The sequence below is a fragment of the Theropithecus gelada genome, chromosome 4 (genome assembly GCF_003255815.1).
Source record: "Theropithecus gelada isolate Dixy chromosome 4, Tgel_1.0, whole genome shotgun sequence".
NCBI classification, from domain to species: Eukaryota; Metazoa; Chordata; class Mammalia; order Primates; family Cercopithecidae; genus Theropithecus; species Theropithecus gelada.
In genome coordinates, this window is record NC_037671.1 from 135,927,443 (window position 1) to 135,945,200 (window position 17,758).

At 35.8% G+C, this 17,758-nt stretch overlaps 1 protein-coding gene across 3 annotated transcripts in view; it reads right to left on the reverse strand.

The window, feature by feature from the left end:
• Positions 1-17,758, reverse strand: part of REV3L (REV3 like, DNA directed polymerase zeta catalytic subunit) — a 190,998-nt gene that overhangs the window by 23,963 nt on the left and 149,277 nt on the right. For all 3 annotated transcript variants that reach the window (XM_025381340.1, XM_025381341.1, XM_025381342.1), the window contains 5 exons: positions 15,266-15,407; positions 12,893-13,137; positions 11,453-11,561; positions 9,307-9,513; positions 2,493-2,602 (listed from right to left, as the gene is read on the reverse strand). In XM_025381340.1, the coding sequence (XP_025237125.1) occupies positions 2,493-2,602; positions 9,307-9,513; positions 11,453-11,561; positions 12,893-13,137; positions 15,266-15,407 (813 nt within the window). The remainder of the gene's footprint in view (positions 1-2,492; positions 2,603-9,306; positions 9,514-11,452; positions 11,562-12,892; positions 13,138-15,265; positions 15,408-17,758) is intronic.

Consider the following 17,758-nt stretch of genomic DNA (forward strand, 5'->3'; position numbering starts at 1 on the left):
CCACGCCGGCCTTTTTTTTTTTCTTTTGAGACACAGTTTCACTGTTGTTGCCCAGGCTGGAGTGCAACGGTGCAATCTTGGCTCACCGCAACTTCTGCCTCCCGGGTTCTAGCAATTCTCCTGCCTCAGCCTCCTGAGTAACTGAGATTATAGGCATGCACCACCACACCCAGCTAATTTTGTATTTTTAGTAGAGATGGGGTTTCCCCATATGGTCAGGCTGGTCTCAAACTCCTGACCTCAGGTGATCTGCCCGCCTTAGCCTACCAAAGTGCTGGCATTATAGGCGTGAGCGACTGCGCCCAGCCAGGAACTCTTTTGCACTCCACCAAATATTACCTATTATCCCAAGAGCAGTGTTTTTCAACCTTTCATCGTTGTCCTTCCAAGGCAAAAAAAATAAATAAATTTAAATTATATTTAACAAGAGAAAGTAATTACTAAGGAGTAAAATATTGTTGGCCCACTGTGGGGCCAAAAACTATGGTACTTTTTTTTTTGTCCCCCTTCAAGAACTTACTTGTATTCTGCCAGGGTGACACTGTTGTGAACTGCCCTCATACAGATGTCACTAAACATTTGGGTTTCTTGTTTTTGAGACAGGGTCTCATTCTGTCACCCAGGCTGGAGTGCAGTGGCATGATCATGGTTGACTACAGCCTTGAACTCCCAGGTTCAAGCGATCTTCCCACCTCACAGCCTCCCAAGTAGCTAGGAGTATGGGTGCACACCACCATGTCTGGCTGATTTTTAAATTTTTTGTAGAGACAGGGTTGCACTTTGTTGCCCAAGCTGGTCTTGAACTTCTCGGCTCAAGCAATCTGCCTGCCTTGGCCTCCCAAAGTGCCAGAATTTCAAGCATAAGTCAGCATGCCTGGCCAATGTTTGTTGAATGTATCAGGTAGTGAATGGTGATCAAAAGTTTTAATGACATTGCAAGTAAATTTCCTTTGACTGGAATCATATAATAACTATAAAATCTGATGTAGAGAGAAAGCATCAGTTAGGAATCAAAACACTGAATATCAATTCATGGCTCTTTACTGACTACTTGCAAGATCTTAAATTTCTTATCTTAGGGAAATTTGTTCTTAATGAGCATCATTTGAGGCACATTCTAAGATCTCCCAATAGTATGAAAACTGCTGGCCTAAAAAATATCAAAATCCCTTCCGGCTCTGACATTCTGTTATTTTTTGTAGCTTGACTTCTTATAGGTCTTAAAGGGTAAATAATGTAACTACAATCAGAATCATGCTGACTTCTGAATGCTGTCAACAACATGGATAGCCTCTGAATTAAAATCAATAAGTTAAAGGATTAACATTTTTCCCTAAATATTTTTTAAGTTCTGCTAACAAATGCAGAGCTTATTTTATTAACTCTTATTTTGCTAGAATACCCAGCAGAAGTAGTTTCACAGAACAGTAAAATAACCAAAGCCAAACTAAGAAGTGGCTTTTTATGAGGAACAGGAGAGAATATGGATAATTAGGGCCTGGATAATTTGAAACTATCCCCACCTGCTGGTAATGAAACAGCTGCTCTATGAGGCAAAGTCTCATTCAGCATTAATATGATTATGCTGTCTGTATGAACATTTTAAAGAACTGGATAAGATTAAATGCTATTCAAAGATTACTTATAAGCTATTTAATGATTAGAAGCATTATCTCCTATTGCTCTGTTGGACTGTAAAGAGATCAGAGGTCTTGAGGCAGGTGCTCTTAGCATGTTCACACTGTGACTCTAAGTCCCCAACAGGGAAAAAATTTCACCGTAAGAAATGTGCATAGTGCCTACATTCTAGAAGAATTTCAATAAGCCATGCAAAAAAGATGTTACATAAATAACTGAAACCTGAAAATTATCACAGCAAACAAGGAAGCATGCAAGCTGGTGTTAATAACTTACATTATTAATAATGTGCCTTCAAATGCAGGCACATTATTTGCCAATCCATAAATAATGGGCTTGAGTAAGTCTGTGGACCCTCTGGAGTCAAATGGAAAAGTGCATTTGCCTATATGCACTTCTCTTAGAAGGTCAACATATTCTGGGGCTGAGTGGTAAGTTAACCACTCACGGTTCTGGCAATTGTCCTTCAAAAACAGTTTAATTATTTTAAGATATACACTTAAATTCAGAGAGTTGCAGCTATATTAGAGGAATTATTCACATTAAAAGTAGTTTCTTTAAATAAACTAGACTCCTGCGTACACAGTTAGTTTACAGATCACTATCTACTTGGCTAAGAGCTACTTGGAGGGAAGCCATAGGAATCTTCACAGTTTGTGGCTCAGGACACAAACTGTCTCTTATGATCATATCTGGTAAATCAGGATCTGTGTTAACTCTGATCATGAGATCGTAAGGACTGGAAAGGACTCAAAACTCTATTTTTAGAAAGGATTCCCGTAAGCCATTTTAAACACTGAAATGAAGATGTGGACAGATGCAAAAAGACAACCACAAAACCAAAAACCCATTACCTGTCAGTATCGCCATATACAACCCTAGCCCCCCATTTCTTGGTATCATTCACCAGTTTAATAGCTCGTTCCAAGGTCTCTCTGGCTTTGTGAACAATACTATCGCCAACCTGTTGGTACAAACACATTGGAAATAATTTCTTAACATAGCTCAGTGTAAGTCAACAGACTTTAACATATAATACATTTAATTACTAAGTATTTCCAGAAACGAAACAAGGAGAAAAGAACGTAAAAAAGAAATCAATGCATCATTCTTTCTCCAAGTACTCAAGAAGAAACTGAGGTGAAGAATTTGAAAGGACCAATCGATGTGCAGACTTGTCTTTGAGTGTAACAGTAAGTGGACTGCACTTGTTACAAAGTACACAGCTACACTGGATTCTTGGAAGAATAATTCTTGTTTATTCAAGTTCTTTTTTTTTTTTTTTTTTTTCCTGAGGAGTCTCACTCTGTCACCCAGGCTGGAGTGCAGTGGCGTGATCTCGGCTCAGTGCAACCTCTGCCTCTTGGGTTCAAGCGATTCTCTTGCCTCAGCCTCCTGAGTAGCTAGGACTACAGGCGCACGCCACCATACCCAGTTAATTTTTCTATTTTTTTTAGTAGAGACGGGGTTTCACCATATTGGCCAGGCTAGTCTCGAACTCTTGACCTCGTGATCCGCCCACCTCGGCCTCCCACAGTACTGGGATTACAGGTGTGAGCCACTGTGCCTGAACTATTCAAGAACTTTCTTACGTGCCCTTACAGCTCATTAGGCAGAAAAGCATTCTTTGTGGGTGCATGAGTATACATACGTGTATCTCTCAAAATTTTTCTGTTGAACTGTTGATGACAATGTTTCTCAATATCATTAAAGTTAATGCTGAACTTCAATCTTGTGACTAGTTATACAAGGAAAAATGTATCCAATTATATGATGGGAAATATATTAAAAGTGTTCAATTTAAATTAAATAGGTAGATATATATCTAGGAAGGGTTTTTCCATTTGTGATTAGTGAATTTTAACAGTGACCATGGCATGAATTTACAAAACAAGTAGATGCTGGGCCTTGACAAATATGAAAAGCATGCTAATGAGATTTACAGTTAAGTAAAGACACTATATAACAATGCTGTTTTATTTATTAAACTAATTGAAGCTAAGAGTGGGAAAAGTTGTCATTCAACATAAAACATAAATGGAGCATTCCCTTTGCAATTTTAAAATGCAAACTGCACATTTTTTGTTTTTTTTTGTGTTAAGAAGCAAACAATAGCAATAATGATCCTTCTCCCTTTACTGTAAAACTTGAATTACTAAATGTAGGATTGAATAGTATTTAAACGGCTGTTTAAAGTTGCATTACAAAGGACATATTAGGTATATGAACAAAGGAATAAATAATAAAACTGGTAGAAACGAGTTGGGATGTATTTATTTATTCTGATTTATTTATTTATTTTGAAACAGAGTCTCGTTCTGTCGCCCAGGCTGGAGTGCAGTGGTGTGATCTTGGCTCACTGCAACCTCTGCCTCCTGGGTTCAAGCAATTCTCATGCCTCAGTCTCCTGAGTAGCTGGGATTATAGGCGTGCGCCACCCTGCCCTACTATTTTTCATATTTTTAGTAGATGGGGTTTGCCATGATGGCCAGGCTGGTCTTGAACTCCTGGCCTCAAATGGTCTACCGGCCTCAGCCTCCCAAAGTGTTGGAATTACAGGTGTGAGCCTGTAATTGGGTTTTAAATTAAGATTATGAATTCTGCTGAGACCTCTAGTACAATAGAAAATCTTGAGAATGTAAACTATAACTTATTACATTACAAAAATCATGTTATCTAATGGAAACTCAAATTGAATAAAATGTTCTGTTACCTGCCGCCACTTTCAAACAAGGTCAACTTTTATTTATTTATTTATTTATTTATTTATTTGTTTATTTATTTATTTATTCATTTGAGATGGAGTCTTGCTCTGTCGCTCAGGCTGGAGTGCAGTGGCGCGATCTGGGCTCACTGCAAGCTCCGCCTCCTGGGTTTACACCATTCTCCTGCCTCAGCCTCCCGAGTAGCTGGGACTACAGGTGCCCGCCACCACGCCTGGCTAATTTTTTTGTATTTTAGTAGAGGTGGGGTTTCACTGTGTTAGTAAGGATGGTCTCAATCTCCTGACCTCGTGATCCGCCTGCCTTGGCCTCCCAAAGTGCTGGAATTACAGGCCACTGTGCCCGGGCAAGGTCAACTTTTAAATATGTGAGGACAAAGAGTTGCATGAGCAAGCCATCTTAGCATCAAAGTCAAATACACTTCTGAGATATATACTTACAAGTAAGTATATACTTGTACATACACATAGCGGTCTTAAATGTCTGCCTAATGCTCTTACTCTGACCCATTAAAGTTATACCCAAAAGAGTCAGAACTCTGCAGTTACCCCTGAAGACCATGTAGTAAGAATTCAGCAGCACTAGAGTGAGGGGGAGGTGGAAGAGGGAAGGAGAAGTAATTAAATTAACAGATTCTGCTACTTTATGGTAAGGTTCCTAACCTGAAAAGCATTACTTCATTTAAGGGCTAAGAGAGGATTTAAAAGAGGAAAAGAAATGGTTTCACAATTTAGGCCATGACTGGGGATGCTCAAAAGTTAATAAAAACAAATTTTTTTAAGTAAAAATTAATTTTCTGAAAAGACATAAAAAGAAATAAAGTTCAATTTTTAAAAAGGCACAAATATATCTTTATCATAAATATGAATGACCAATAGTTTAGTAGAAAACTGTCAACATACAAAAATTTTAATTTATGAAGTCCAACTAAGACAGAGGCATTAACCTCCACTATTAGCTACTTTATTCTCCATATTCTCTTCATAGGAATTTCTGCTGACAAAGTCTTGTCTTTCTCTATGATAGTACTGAGACAGAGACATTAACCTCCAACTACTAGCTACATTTATTTATTCTCCATATTCTCCTTATATGCTTACAAAATCTTATCTTTCTCTATGACAGTCCAGATCTGCACTTTTTTGATTATGTGTTCTCTGAAGCAAAGCAGGAGACCACAGACAGTAATCCATTCGCCTCCCGCTTTTAAAAGGTTTTAATTATTCTGGATAGATAACTTGTATATATATGTATATGTTGTACATATGATGTACACAGGCAGACAATGTGTAATGATCAAATCAGGGTAACTGGGATATCCATCACCTCAAGCATTTATCATTTATTTGTGTTAGACATTTCAATTCCATTCTTTTAGTTATTTAAAAATATACAATAAGTTGCAGTTCACTATACTCTACTGTGCTACCAAATACTAGATTTTATTCATTCTAATTGTATTTTTGTACTCATTAATCATTTCCACTTTATCTCCCTCCTTCCCCACCTCACAGCCTCTGGCAACCATCATTCTACTCTCTATCTCCATGAGTTCACTAATTTTTTTTAGTTTCCACATGAGTAAGAACATGTGATATTTGTCTTTCTCTGTCTAGCTTATTTCACTTAGCATAATGTCCTTCAGTTCCATCCGTGTTTTGCAAATGACAGGATTTTATTCTTTTTTAGGGCTGATTACTGGACAAATGGGATCACATAAAGCTAAAAACCTTCTGCACAGTAAAGGAAATAATCAACAAAGTGAAGAGACAACCCACAGAATGGGAGAAAATATCTGCAAACCACCCATCTGACGTGGGATTAATAACCAGAATATGTAAGGAACTTAAACAACTCAGTAGGAAAAAAAACCAAATAATTAGATTAAAAATGCACAAAAGGTCTGAACAGACATTTCTCAAAAGATGACAAATGACTAATATTACTAATCAGAGAAATTCAAATCAAAATTATAATGAGATGTCTTCTCACTCCAGCTAAAATGGCTTTTATCCAAAAAACAGGCAATAATGAATGCCGGCAAGGATGTGGAGAAAGGGGAACCCACTGTTAGTGGGAATGTAAATTAGTAGAGTCACTATGTAGAACAATATGGAGGTGCCGCAAAAATCTAAAAATAGAACTACCATATGATCCAGATATCCTACTCCTGGGTATACATCCAAAAAAAAAAAAAAAAAAAAAAAAAAAAGGACATTGGGACATTGAATAGATATCTGCACTCCCATATTTACTGCAGCACTATTCACAATAGCAGTCAAGATATGGAAGCAACCTAAGTGTCCATCAACGGGTGAATGGATAAAGGAAATGCCATATTATGTGTACAATAGAATATCATACAGCCATAAAAAAGAATGAAGCCATCTGCCCTTTAAAAAAAAAAAAAAGTGGCTGATACCTTCCATTGTTACTTGATTGGTGCTAACTTTTCACTTATTCATAAGAGGCTCTTTCTGTGATTTTAGCTGCTTTTTCCACTCATGATTTCACCTAGAAGTTAACACTGTATTGTTGTGAAGTTAGCATATGATGGGCCAAATGCATGCTTGCAGTCATTAACCTGAGAACAGCTGAGAAGACCAGGGTCAAGGAAGCAGGTATTGCTTGGCAGTCTGAGTTCACCATGCAAAGCAGGAACGTACTCCCTGGTGAAACTCTATTCCTAAACTTCCACTGCTAGTTCAAAAATCCTCCCAAATTCTGGTTATTCTAGAGTTACAGTATTTACATATTTTTAAAATAGTATTTCTGCATTGTTTTATTACTAAAATACATTAATAAACACTTTTAAAACTGAGAGGCAGGGAAGAAATTAGGGAAATGTGGAAATGGCCCCTAAGAAAGGATTTGGGACAAGCATGTGGTTAAGCCACTGCACTCTAGCCTGGGCGACAAAGCAAGACCCTGTTTCAAAAAAAAAAAAAAAAAAAAAAAGGTATCTTTTGGTTTTCCATTAGTAATACCATTTCCATTTTTTTTCTGCTAGATCATGTCGATCAGTGCTTTTCAAATGTATTAATATGAACCCTCAGGACTAACAAAGTATTTTTTATCTCACCTAAAAGTATACAAATATAAACCTAGATACAAACTTTTATTGCTTACAGCCTTTACAGTGCAACCATAAAAAAATTTATACAGCACAAAATCATATTACTGTACCAAAATATTCAAGTTAACAGTATTAAGTTTTCACTAGAGATGGTATTTTGCTACTTTCAATGTGAATATGCCACTCCTGCCTTGCTCATGTTTTTGGAGTTCATTTTGCCTACTGTGAGCTGTGTGAAGACTTTATGCTTTCTTTGTTTTTCTCTTACTGAACTAATGCAAATATGATATACCACAATGTCCTCTGGCCTTCATTTGGCACGAAAAGATCACAATATAACAAGCTATTCTGTTCTTTTCTCACTCAGTAGTATATTATTATATTACCCTGTCACACTATATTGTATTTGTATCAAATAAACACCTTAACTTAGTAAATAGGAAATTAAGTCTTATTCTATGAAAAATGTCTTTCAACTGTCACTCATCACTGCAAAAAAAAGGTTCTGCTTTATATCTACTGGTATACTAGTAAGTAGGGAATGATTGTTGTTTATTCTGACTTAAAACATTTTTTTTAGTTTTCAATTTTATGTATTAATAGAGGCAAGGGCTCACTATGTTGCTTAGGCTAGTCTTGAACTCCTGGGCTCAAGCAATCTCCCACCTCAGACTCCTGAGTTGTTGGGATCACGAGTGTGAACCACCACACTTGGCTAACTGTGACATTTGGACAAGCCAATATAACTATAATCAGATCTCTTGTCAATACATAAAATGAATTATGCACTACCAAGGTTGTTGTAAAAACTGCTACAAAGGTGGCACTGAAATTTCATGCTAATAGAAAGTTAAAGTATAGTTATGAAGATAATGCAGAAATATGTGTATGCTAATTTCTAAAATGATCATTGGAATAAAGACACCGAGATACAGAGAAAAGTCACAGATCCCCAAGAATATGTACATATTGAGGCTTGGTATGAGAAAAACTGATCCTATGTCATAGAAATGAAATGGTTTATTAAAGTTTTAAAACAAAATGAAATGCTTGAATGAACAGGCATTCATTTAATGCTGCTTTAGTCTCTCTCTTTTTTTTGAGACAGGGTCTTGTTCTGTCACCCAGGCTGGAATGCAGTGGTGCAATTATGGCTCACTGCAACCTTGACTTCCAAGGCTCTAGTGACCCTCCCATCTCAGCCTCCCAAGTAACTGGAACCACAGGCACATAACACTATGCCCGGCTAATTTTTGCATTTTTGGTTGGAGATGGGGTTTCACCATGTTGCCCAGGCTGGTCTCAAACTCCTGAGCTCAAGTAATCTACGTGCCTTGGCCTCCCAAAGTGTTGGGGTTATAGGTGTGAGCCACTTTTTTGAGACCAAGTCTTGTTCTGTCACCCAGGCTGGAGTGCGATCTTGGCTCACTGCAACCTCTGCCTCCTGGATTCAAGTGATTATCCTGCCTCAACCTCTTGAATAACTGGGATTACAGGTGTCCACAACCACACCCAGCTAATTTTTGTGTTTTTAGTAGAGATGGTGTTTCACCATGTTGGCCACGCTGGTCGTGACTCCTGACCTCGTGATCCGCCCGCCTCGGTGTCCCAAAGTGTTGGGATTACCTGTGTGAGCCACCATGCCTGGCCTTTTTTTTTTTCTTTTTAAAAAGAGATGAGGTCTCACTGTGTTGTCCAGGCAGGATTCAACTCTGGGCTGAAGCCCCCCATACCACACCTTAGCTTCCAAAGTAACTGGGAATACAAGGTGAGTGCCACTGTGCCTCGCTATATTTTAGTCTTTTTTGAAAAAACTACAGATTTGTATCACTTACTTCAATGAAAAAACTACAGATTTGTATCACTTACTTCAATGCATGGCATTCTCCCAGAAAAATTGGCAGCTGTATAGCCAAATGTGACATTTGCTATCAGCTTAAGTCCCAACTGACGTGCATCAAGCATTCGTGACAGGGCTCTGTCTTGCTTGTAAGCCTTCATTGACTGCTTCACCATAAATCTAGTCTTCAAAATTTCTTCAAGCATTCTTGGTAGTACACCTTTTCTTACTGAAGGCTATCATAAAGAAAAAAAAAATGTTTAAAACCCCTCAAACATTATAGATTTATATAATTAAGAAGGAAGCATAAAATATAATAATGGCCAACTGTCATGAATTGAAACATGCTAACAATAGAGTGACCATAGTATTAGTGGCCGTCAATATAAAATCATCACATTTTATTTCTTGGAAGAGTATTTTTCTCCTAAATGGTTCCTGCAATGTTTATAAATCTAATAGAGCACTTCCATGTGAGTTCAGAGACCTCCAGGGAGGAGGATGTCAACTAGTGCATAAGTGACCATACAACAAGTTCAGAGGGAAATTTTGTTCAAAACTTTGACAGAAACCCCCATTCTTTCAAAACGACAGATGGGACTTGTATCACTCATAACCAACTCAGTTTTTAAAGATCTCATCCTAATGACCCCACACAGAAATCTGCATGGAACTCCATTTATCTACCTTGGAAGAATGATGAGCTGGGTTGACTCTGCTGACATTCAAACCTGCAGTTCCAGGGACTCTAGGTATTTCAAATCTGATGCTTAGACCACTAAGCCATCCCCTCCGGCCTATATTTATTAGCAATCTGGAAGAGGGGATGAATAGTGAGGTGATAAAATTTGTTGATGCCAAAAAAAAAATCATTTGTATTAATCAAGACTAGGGAGAATTTATGAGAACTCCAGTAGGAATGAAAACCACAGAACAGTATTAACTTTGATGATGATTCACAGACACGTGCAAGGTAATGCATGTCGGACCTAGCAACTAAAATCTCAGGTATAGGATCATCACACACCTGAATATTTAAAAAATCCTATTTTTATTAAGCTTTACACACTGGGTCCAAAAGTAGATGCAAGTTTTAAAAAAAGCTGTTAAAGGGAGATAATAAGCTGCCAGATATGCGACAATGAGAACATATTCTAACCTCTAATTCATTTGGTGTACATTTTGAAGCAGCCATAATGTTTTAAGACATAAGATAAAAAGAACAGGGACCAAATTTGCAGAAATGTGATGTGAAAACTGATTTTTATATAAAGGCCCATTTAATTAAAAAAAATCTATTTCCATTTCTCCAAGTAGATCTCATCTACATCAGTCCCTAGAAATACTACATTTTAAAATTTTCCAAAAAGAAACATACCATGAACTCTTCGGTTAAAATTTTCTTCATCTACATTGCTAATTTTAGTTTAGCAGTCCCTCTTACTGATAGAGAATGATGCCACTTTTGATATAGTACACCAGAATGAATTTGAGGACTGGTGGGGTCCCCTCTACCATCAACCACTCTACTGTCTCATGATTCTAGTACAGACTCACTGCTAAGAAAATAGAAAAGAAAGGAATGAAGTTGGCATATAAGAGGCAATATAATCTTTTAGATCTCTCTTATTTGTCTTTAATTTATAAAGTTTTCTTTTGTCTCTTTTGAGGGGAGATACAGGAGAGAAAAAAGGGATCCTATTTTTAGTTTGGATATCTTCTTAAAAATATAATAAATAAGCCTATTACAGTATCATTAATTCTAAGATAGTCTTAATTTAAAATAATGTGGAAGAACAACTAGTAGCATCTACACATAAAAGAAATTTAAATCTCTGTAGGTAATATATTTTGACCATTAAGTTGCTATTTAAGTCGGCCTGGTTCTAATAAAGGGCAGAAGGTATAAGCGTACGTTTATTTCTTTCAATATTTCATTAACTAAAATTTAACAATTTAAAGATTTAAAACCTAAATTCAAGAAAAATCAAGGTGACTGGTTTGTTCCTGAAGTGATTTCTTAGACGATTCTTGTATCTTTGACTTTTTGAGATAAAATATTCAAGCAAACTTGGTGTTTTTCTTTTCTATTATGTGCCAACAATATCTAAACCATTATCAGCTCTCCAAAAGTTAAGCCATAGTTGTTATCTTTCATTTACAAGAGAGTATTACCTTGACAAAAGCTACTCCATTGGGGGACACTGTGATATCATGCCTAACTTGGTAAAGTAAATCTGGAGGTACTCTCAGAGAGGTACAGCCAAATTTGAACTCATCATACCTGTTAAGAAAGAGAATATTAAGCAAACACTTCATCAAATCATAGAACAAAGATTTTAGGCAATTTAAAAAATCTTTCTAACTCCATTAGAAATTCATTTTCAAACATCTAAACGTGAATTCATGTACTTAGCAATATGTTTATTTGCCTCATTACCAAAACAGTTTTTCAAATATTCACAATTTATTACAATAAACGTTTCTTAAATGGCCCTATCCTAAAATTTATGGGTAAAATCTATACTGAAAACCAAATTTCAACATCTGATCATCTTATTTTATTTATTTTATTATTTTTTGAGATGGACTCTCGCTCTGTTGTCCAGGTTGGAGTGCAGTGGTGCGATCTTGGCTCACTGCAAGCTCTGCCTCCTGGGTTCATGCCATTCTCCTGCCTCAGCCTCCCGAGTAGCTGGGACTACAGGAACCCACCACCATGCCGGGCTAATTTTTTGCATTTTTAGTAGAGACAGGGTTTCACCGTGTTAGCCAGGATGGTCTCAATCTCCTGACCTCGTGATCCGCCTGCCTGAACCTCCCAAAGTGCTGGGATTACAGGCGTGAGCCACTGCGTGCGGCCCAATCATCTTATACTAAATTACTTAAATAAAAATTTATTTTTATTGAACATCCTTGTGAACATATTTAAAGAAGAATTTAAACCTTAAATAGAAAGACTGTAAATATTGTAAATTTTCCAAATTCCTGTTTTTAATAAAAAGACAGGATTATCAATATAATTTCCACAGATGCTTTCTATGAAGGAGTATAGCATATACTAAAACCAACACATGGTCTCCAATACGCAAAAATCAATAAAAATGAAGACTCCGTATTTCCTACAAATCAAGAAGTATCTAATCCTTTGAGAATTTAAAATGTTATTATCAGTTTATGAAATTTAATTTACATTAATCAATAAAACCTACCATTTAATTTTTAAAATCCTGGACTATTTATAAGAAAAATAAAGAGGCGGTCATAGTTGGAGTTACAAGATCATAATCCTCAAACTGTTCCACTGCAAGGTAATTTATATCAACAATTTAACTTTCATTTTAAGAGAGACCATAGTTACATATGGAGTGAAACAGTTGCAAGGCTGATCTATTCCCAATCCTCTTCATGAGTCATCCATCCATGAAGCTGGATTAATCAGACGGTGATCCATGTCAATTAGTAAGACAACTACAATGAATGGATTAGCTGGGATATAGCCCATTTATCTTGCCCATAGGGAAGGTGTCAAGAGCAAAGAGACACTCAGAAAGTGTCTAATTTTAGTAAGAAGTACAAAGCACAACATTACTGTAAATGTGAAAAAAACCTTACTTTCCCAAGTTCTCCACATGGCCAAGGCAGGTGGAAAAGCAGTAGTTATATGCAATCACGATGGAAGGATAAAGTGATTGGAAATCCAAAACAAGAACAGAGTTGCTATAGAAGCGGGATTCAGGCTCCATAATCAGAGGAACACACTGTGGGGCTCTCATTTGGGATCTTTGCTGAACACTAGGTGTCACAGGAATATAGTTCATTGGTTTAGCAATACGCAACATCATTGATTCCACACGGTACTGCGCGGAGAACGGGAGGTGAGAAGAGAAGAAACACAGTTTAAATACATTGGTAATTTGAATATACAATCATTTGAGGATAATCTGCTTTTCAGAGTAAGACTGTATGACTTTTTTTTTTTTTTTTTGCAGTCCTAGTTTTTTTTTTTCGAGACGGTGTTTCACTCTTGTTGCCCAAGTTGGAGTACAACGGTGCGATTTCGGCAATCTGCAACCTCCGCCTCCCAAGTTCAAGCGATTCTCCTACCTCAGCCCGGGATTACAGGCACACACCACCATGTCCAGCTAATGTTTTGTATTTTTAGTAGAAACAGGGTTTCATCATGTTAGTCAGGCTGGTCTCGAACTCCTGACCTCCCGTGATCTGCCCACCTTGGCCTCCCAAAGTGCTGGGATTATAGGTGTGAGCCACCATGCCCAGCCTGCAATACTAGTTATTCAGTCAGCTTTCAGATGTGAAAAGGGATATATGTAAATCCTTTTCCTATTCCTATGACTTTTATAAAAACTATAAAACATGTCAAATAACTTAAAAGATAAGTCAATTTTAAAGGACAGATGCAATTAGATCTCTTTTTATTTTTATTATTTACTTATTTATTTTGAGATCAAGTCTCCCTCTGTTGTCCAAGCTGGAGTGCAACAGCACAATCTCGGCTCACTGCAACCTCCCCCTCCAGGGTTCAAGAGATTCTCCTGTCTCAGCCTCCTGAGTAGCTGGGATTACAGGCTTGCGCCACCACGCCCGGCTACTTTTTGTATTTTTAGTAGAGATGGGGTTTCACCATGTTGGCCGAGGTGGTCTTGAACTCCTGACCTCAAGTGATCCCCCACCTTGGCCTCCTAAACTGCTGGGATTACAGGCGTGAGTCACTGTGCCTGGCCCTCTTTATTTACAGTTATACCATAATAAAAAAGTGTAGGACAGACAGCTGTATAGTTTGACAATTTCATTTGAGAAGTTGGTCAATCATCTTGGAGACATTTATTTGGGAAAATTAAGAGAATGAAAAAGCTGTCATGAGACTTAAGATAGAAAATGTTATCCCAGTTTTTCAAAGAAACAAACAAAATGATTATAGAATTATAAAGTATTGAATGTGGCTTTTGTTGTGGAAATAATTAAAAAATAATAAAAAAAGAACTGAATAGTAATCAGCTTAGTACTGGTCCCTAGCAAAACTGAATCAAGCAATTACTGGTATGTTTGTTTCTAATAATAACTATTAAGCAGATGGCCTGGGGTATCAGAAAAAAAAAATTACTCACAAGAACCAGCCTGGGTTCACTGAAGTATTCTCATGAGGTTTTAAGGTATCTTTGCCTTTTATTACAGGCTAGCTCAAATAGGTGTTAAATTTGATGGGTATAAATAAAATAAATAGCTTATAAACAATTAAATGAAATAAACAGATAAAACTAGCTGGAACTCTATTTTTGCTATATTTACTGAACTGGTTGATTGAGGAATGTTATAGACACAGGTAATTAAAATAATTAAGGATTTTACAAGGTTAAGGAATCTGAGTGTTTTAATATGGTATCCCTGATGCCTACCACAGTGCTTAACAAACTACAGGTATTCAAATACATATTTGTTGAATTAATACATAAAATCATTTTCAGCAAGGTGTTTAGTAAAAATCTCTCATTATATCCTTGAGAAATTACTTAGAAAGATATGAATTAAATAGCTTTTCACGTTTTTTTTTAAATAACATTTTAAAAAGTTACATAGTCCACTTATATTGATTTTCAAGCTTTTTATTTTTATATTAAAATTAACTACGGGAAGTTTTAAGAAGCCAAAATTAAACATGTAAAACAAAAGAAAGGTAGACTTTCTTTGTTGCTTCTCCAGTTTTTAGGAGCATCTTTAATCACAGTAACAATATACAGGAATATAATATCCTTAAGGGCATGGGCATTTATTTTCTTAATACCATAAAACACTTGGCAGTGGCCGGAAAGTTGGCATAGAAAGATAATAAAATGATAAGATTTTATTACCCAGCTATTGATTAGTTGGTACCAAACAGAAAGTTTAAAAAGTCAAATCACTTCAAATATCACAAAAGTGTATCACTCATACAGAACTTTCAAGTCTGCAAGAAAACTGATTTCCCACCTGTGAACCCCTTGTCAGTACATGTAAAAATTGAATGCCAAAAAGTCTAGCCATCTCACTGGTTTTCCCAATCAGGTCCAGTTGTTCTAACATTTGGAGATTTCCACGGACACGGCTAACATAATGATCAACCATTTTCCATCTGTTAAAAAAGAATCCACATTATGAACATCAGGGAAAAATTTGGACATTTGAAAACAGTACTTTTTTCCTGCCAAAAATCTACAAGCTAAAAGTGTGGTTACTTAAGGAAAGAGTAATGATATAAGCCTTTAAGCCAAGTATGTTAAGGAATAAAACATTAGAAAATTTCAGGTATTTCAAGGGCATAAAAGCCAGGAAAAATAAGCAAAATTTAAAACAGTGCTTGTGATTAGGTGGTAAGATTAAGGATCACTATTTTTTGATATTTTGCTTGATGCTGCTCTATTCTTATTATAGAAAATTAACATTCTCCTTTAAGATACAGCTACTGATTATGCAATAATTATTATCATATCTATAAATTTTTAAAGAACATGAAGGGTCTGGGTTATCATTGTAAATATAAGTCTAAAATAAAAACATGCACTATCTTTTCATGGCAAAAAAAGTAATTTGGTGAAGATTCAGAAAAATCAGTAACATAATTTTTAGTGAGATAATACGTGGGTTAAACATATTTCAAATAATTATTTTTTGTGAAAATATAAAAGTTTTGTTTTTCAGTTTAAACCTTAAAAAATTAACCTCTTTACCTTACCTTCTTAAGAAAATAAACAATAAAGCCCTCAGCAAATCCATAAAATGAATTTTGATATTATAAAATGTAAAAATGATCCAAAAGTATACTATAAGGAATACAATTTATTCATTTGAAGATTAAGGTTCACATATATTGTAATCTTTAATTATATTGCTTTTAGAACAATATAGTCACATAATTGTTCAATAAATGTGTTTAAAAACCTTTTCCTCTGACACATGACTAATGCTTAATAGAAAAACTAGAAAATGAATGTGAAGGAAGAAAAAAAACCCCTATTATAAAAAAGATAATAACAGGTATTAGCAAAAAAGTGGAGAGACTGGAACCCTCATATACTGCTGGTGGGAACATAAAATAGTGTAGTTGCTTGGGAAGATAATTTGCCAGTTCCTCAAATAGTTAAACACAGAGTTACCATATAATCCACCAAAAATTCTACTCCTTGGTACACATCCAAAAGGAATGAAAACAGATATCTACACAAAACACTATATATGAATGTTCCAGTATTAATCACAGTAGCCCAAAGTGGAAACAACCAAAATGTCTATCAACTGATGAAGAAATAAAATGTAGTATATATCGATACAATACAGTATTATTCAGCAATAAAAGAAATACTGAAAGATGCTATAACATGGACAAATTTGGACAGCAATATGCTGAAAGAAGGCAGCCACAAAAGATTACATATTGCGTGATTCTGTTAACGTGAAATGTCGAGGATAGTCAAATCTATGGGGACAGAAAGTAGATCAGTGGTTGTCTAAGGCAAGAGGTAGAGGGTGGGGGGACTCTGGTGGAGGGGGTGATAGGAGTGATGAAAGGTTGAAGAGTGGTGGCTACACGATGCAGGATTTCCATTTAGGGTAATTAAAATATTCTAAAACTTACTGTGATGCTGTTGTACAACTTTGAATATGCTAAAACTCAGTGAGTCATATACTTTAAATGGGTGAATTGTATGATATACAAATTATATCTCAATAAAGCTGTTAAAACATTAGGCAAACATGAAAAAATCCTAAACTCTATAAATAATTGTTTAACAACATAAACAGAAATTGTTTCATAATTTACATTTTTAACTTAATATACTGACTCCTCATATTTGTTTTGTAGCTATCGAGTATGCTATTGTATAATTATAACATATTTAATGGAAACATTTACTGAGTATCTTTTATTACTGTAAGCAACGCTGTGATGAACATTTTTAAAGCTAAGTCTTTGTACAGATGATTAAATAATTCCTTAAAATAAATTCCCAGATTTGGTCAGTTTTCAATACCTAGCAATACACTGCTTTCCAGAAAAGTTTTAATAATTTATATTCATACTACTGATGATAAAGTGCTTGTTTCCTTGTATATTTGTCAACAATGAAGATTATAGTTTTTAAAGTTATGAGTTTGATAGACAAAAAATGGTATCACATTTTAATCTGATTTTTTTTGTTTTAGTAACCCCTCAACAATACAAAACTGCAAAGTGTAAATCTGAAATAATGCATTATATATAAATCAAATCAGTCCCTTTAAAATAAAACAAAATGGATTTAACGGCTCACCACTCCTTTAGGATGTGTGGATTTATCTATGGATAGTGCAGAAAAATGAGATACATTTACACTTTGCCCTCTCAACATATGGACAGAGAGCTGACCTGGAGAAACGTGCCAAGTGAGATACCAAAATAGTGAGACACCAACATAATTTCTGAAAATGCCAGGCAGCACACAAGCA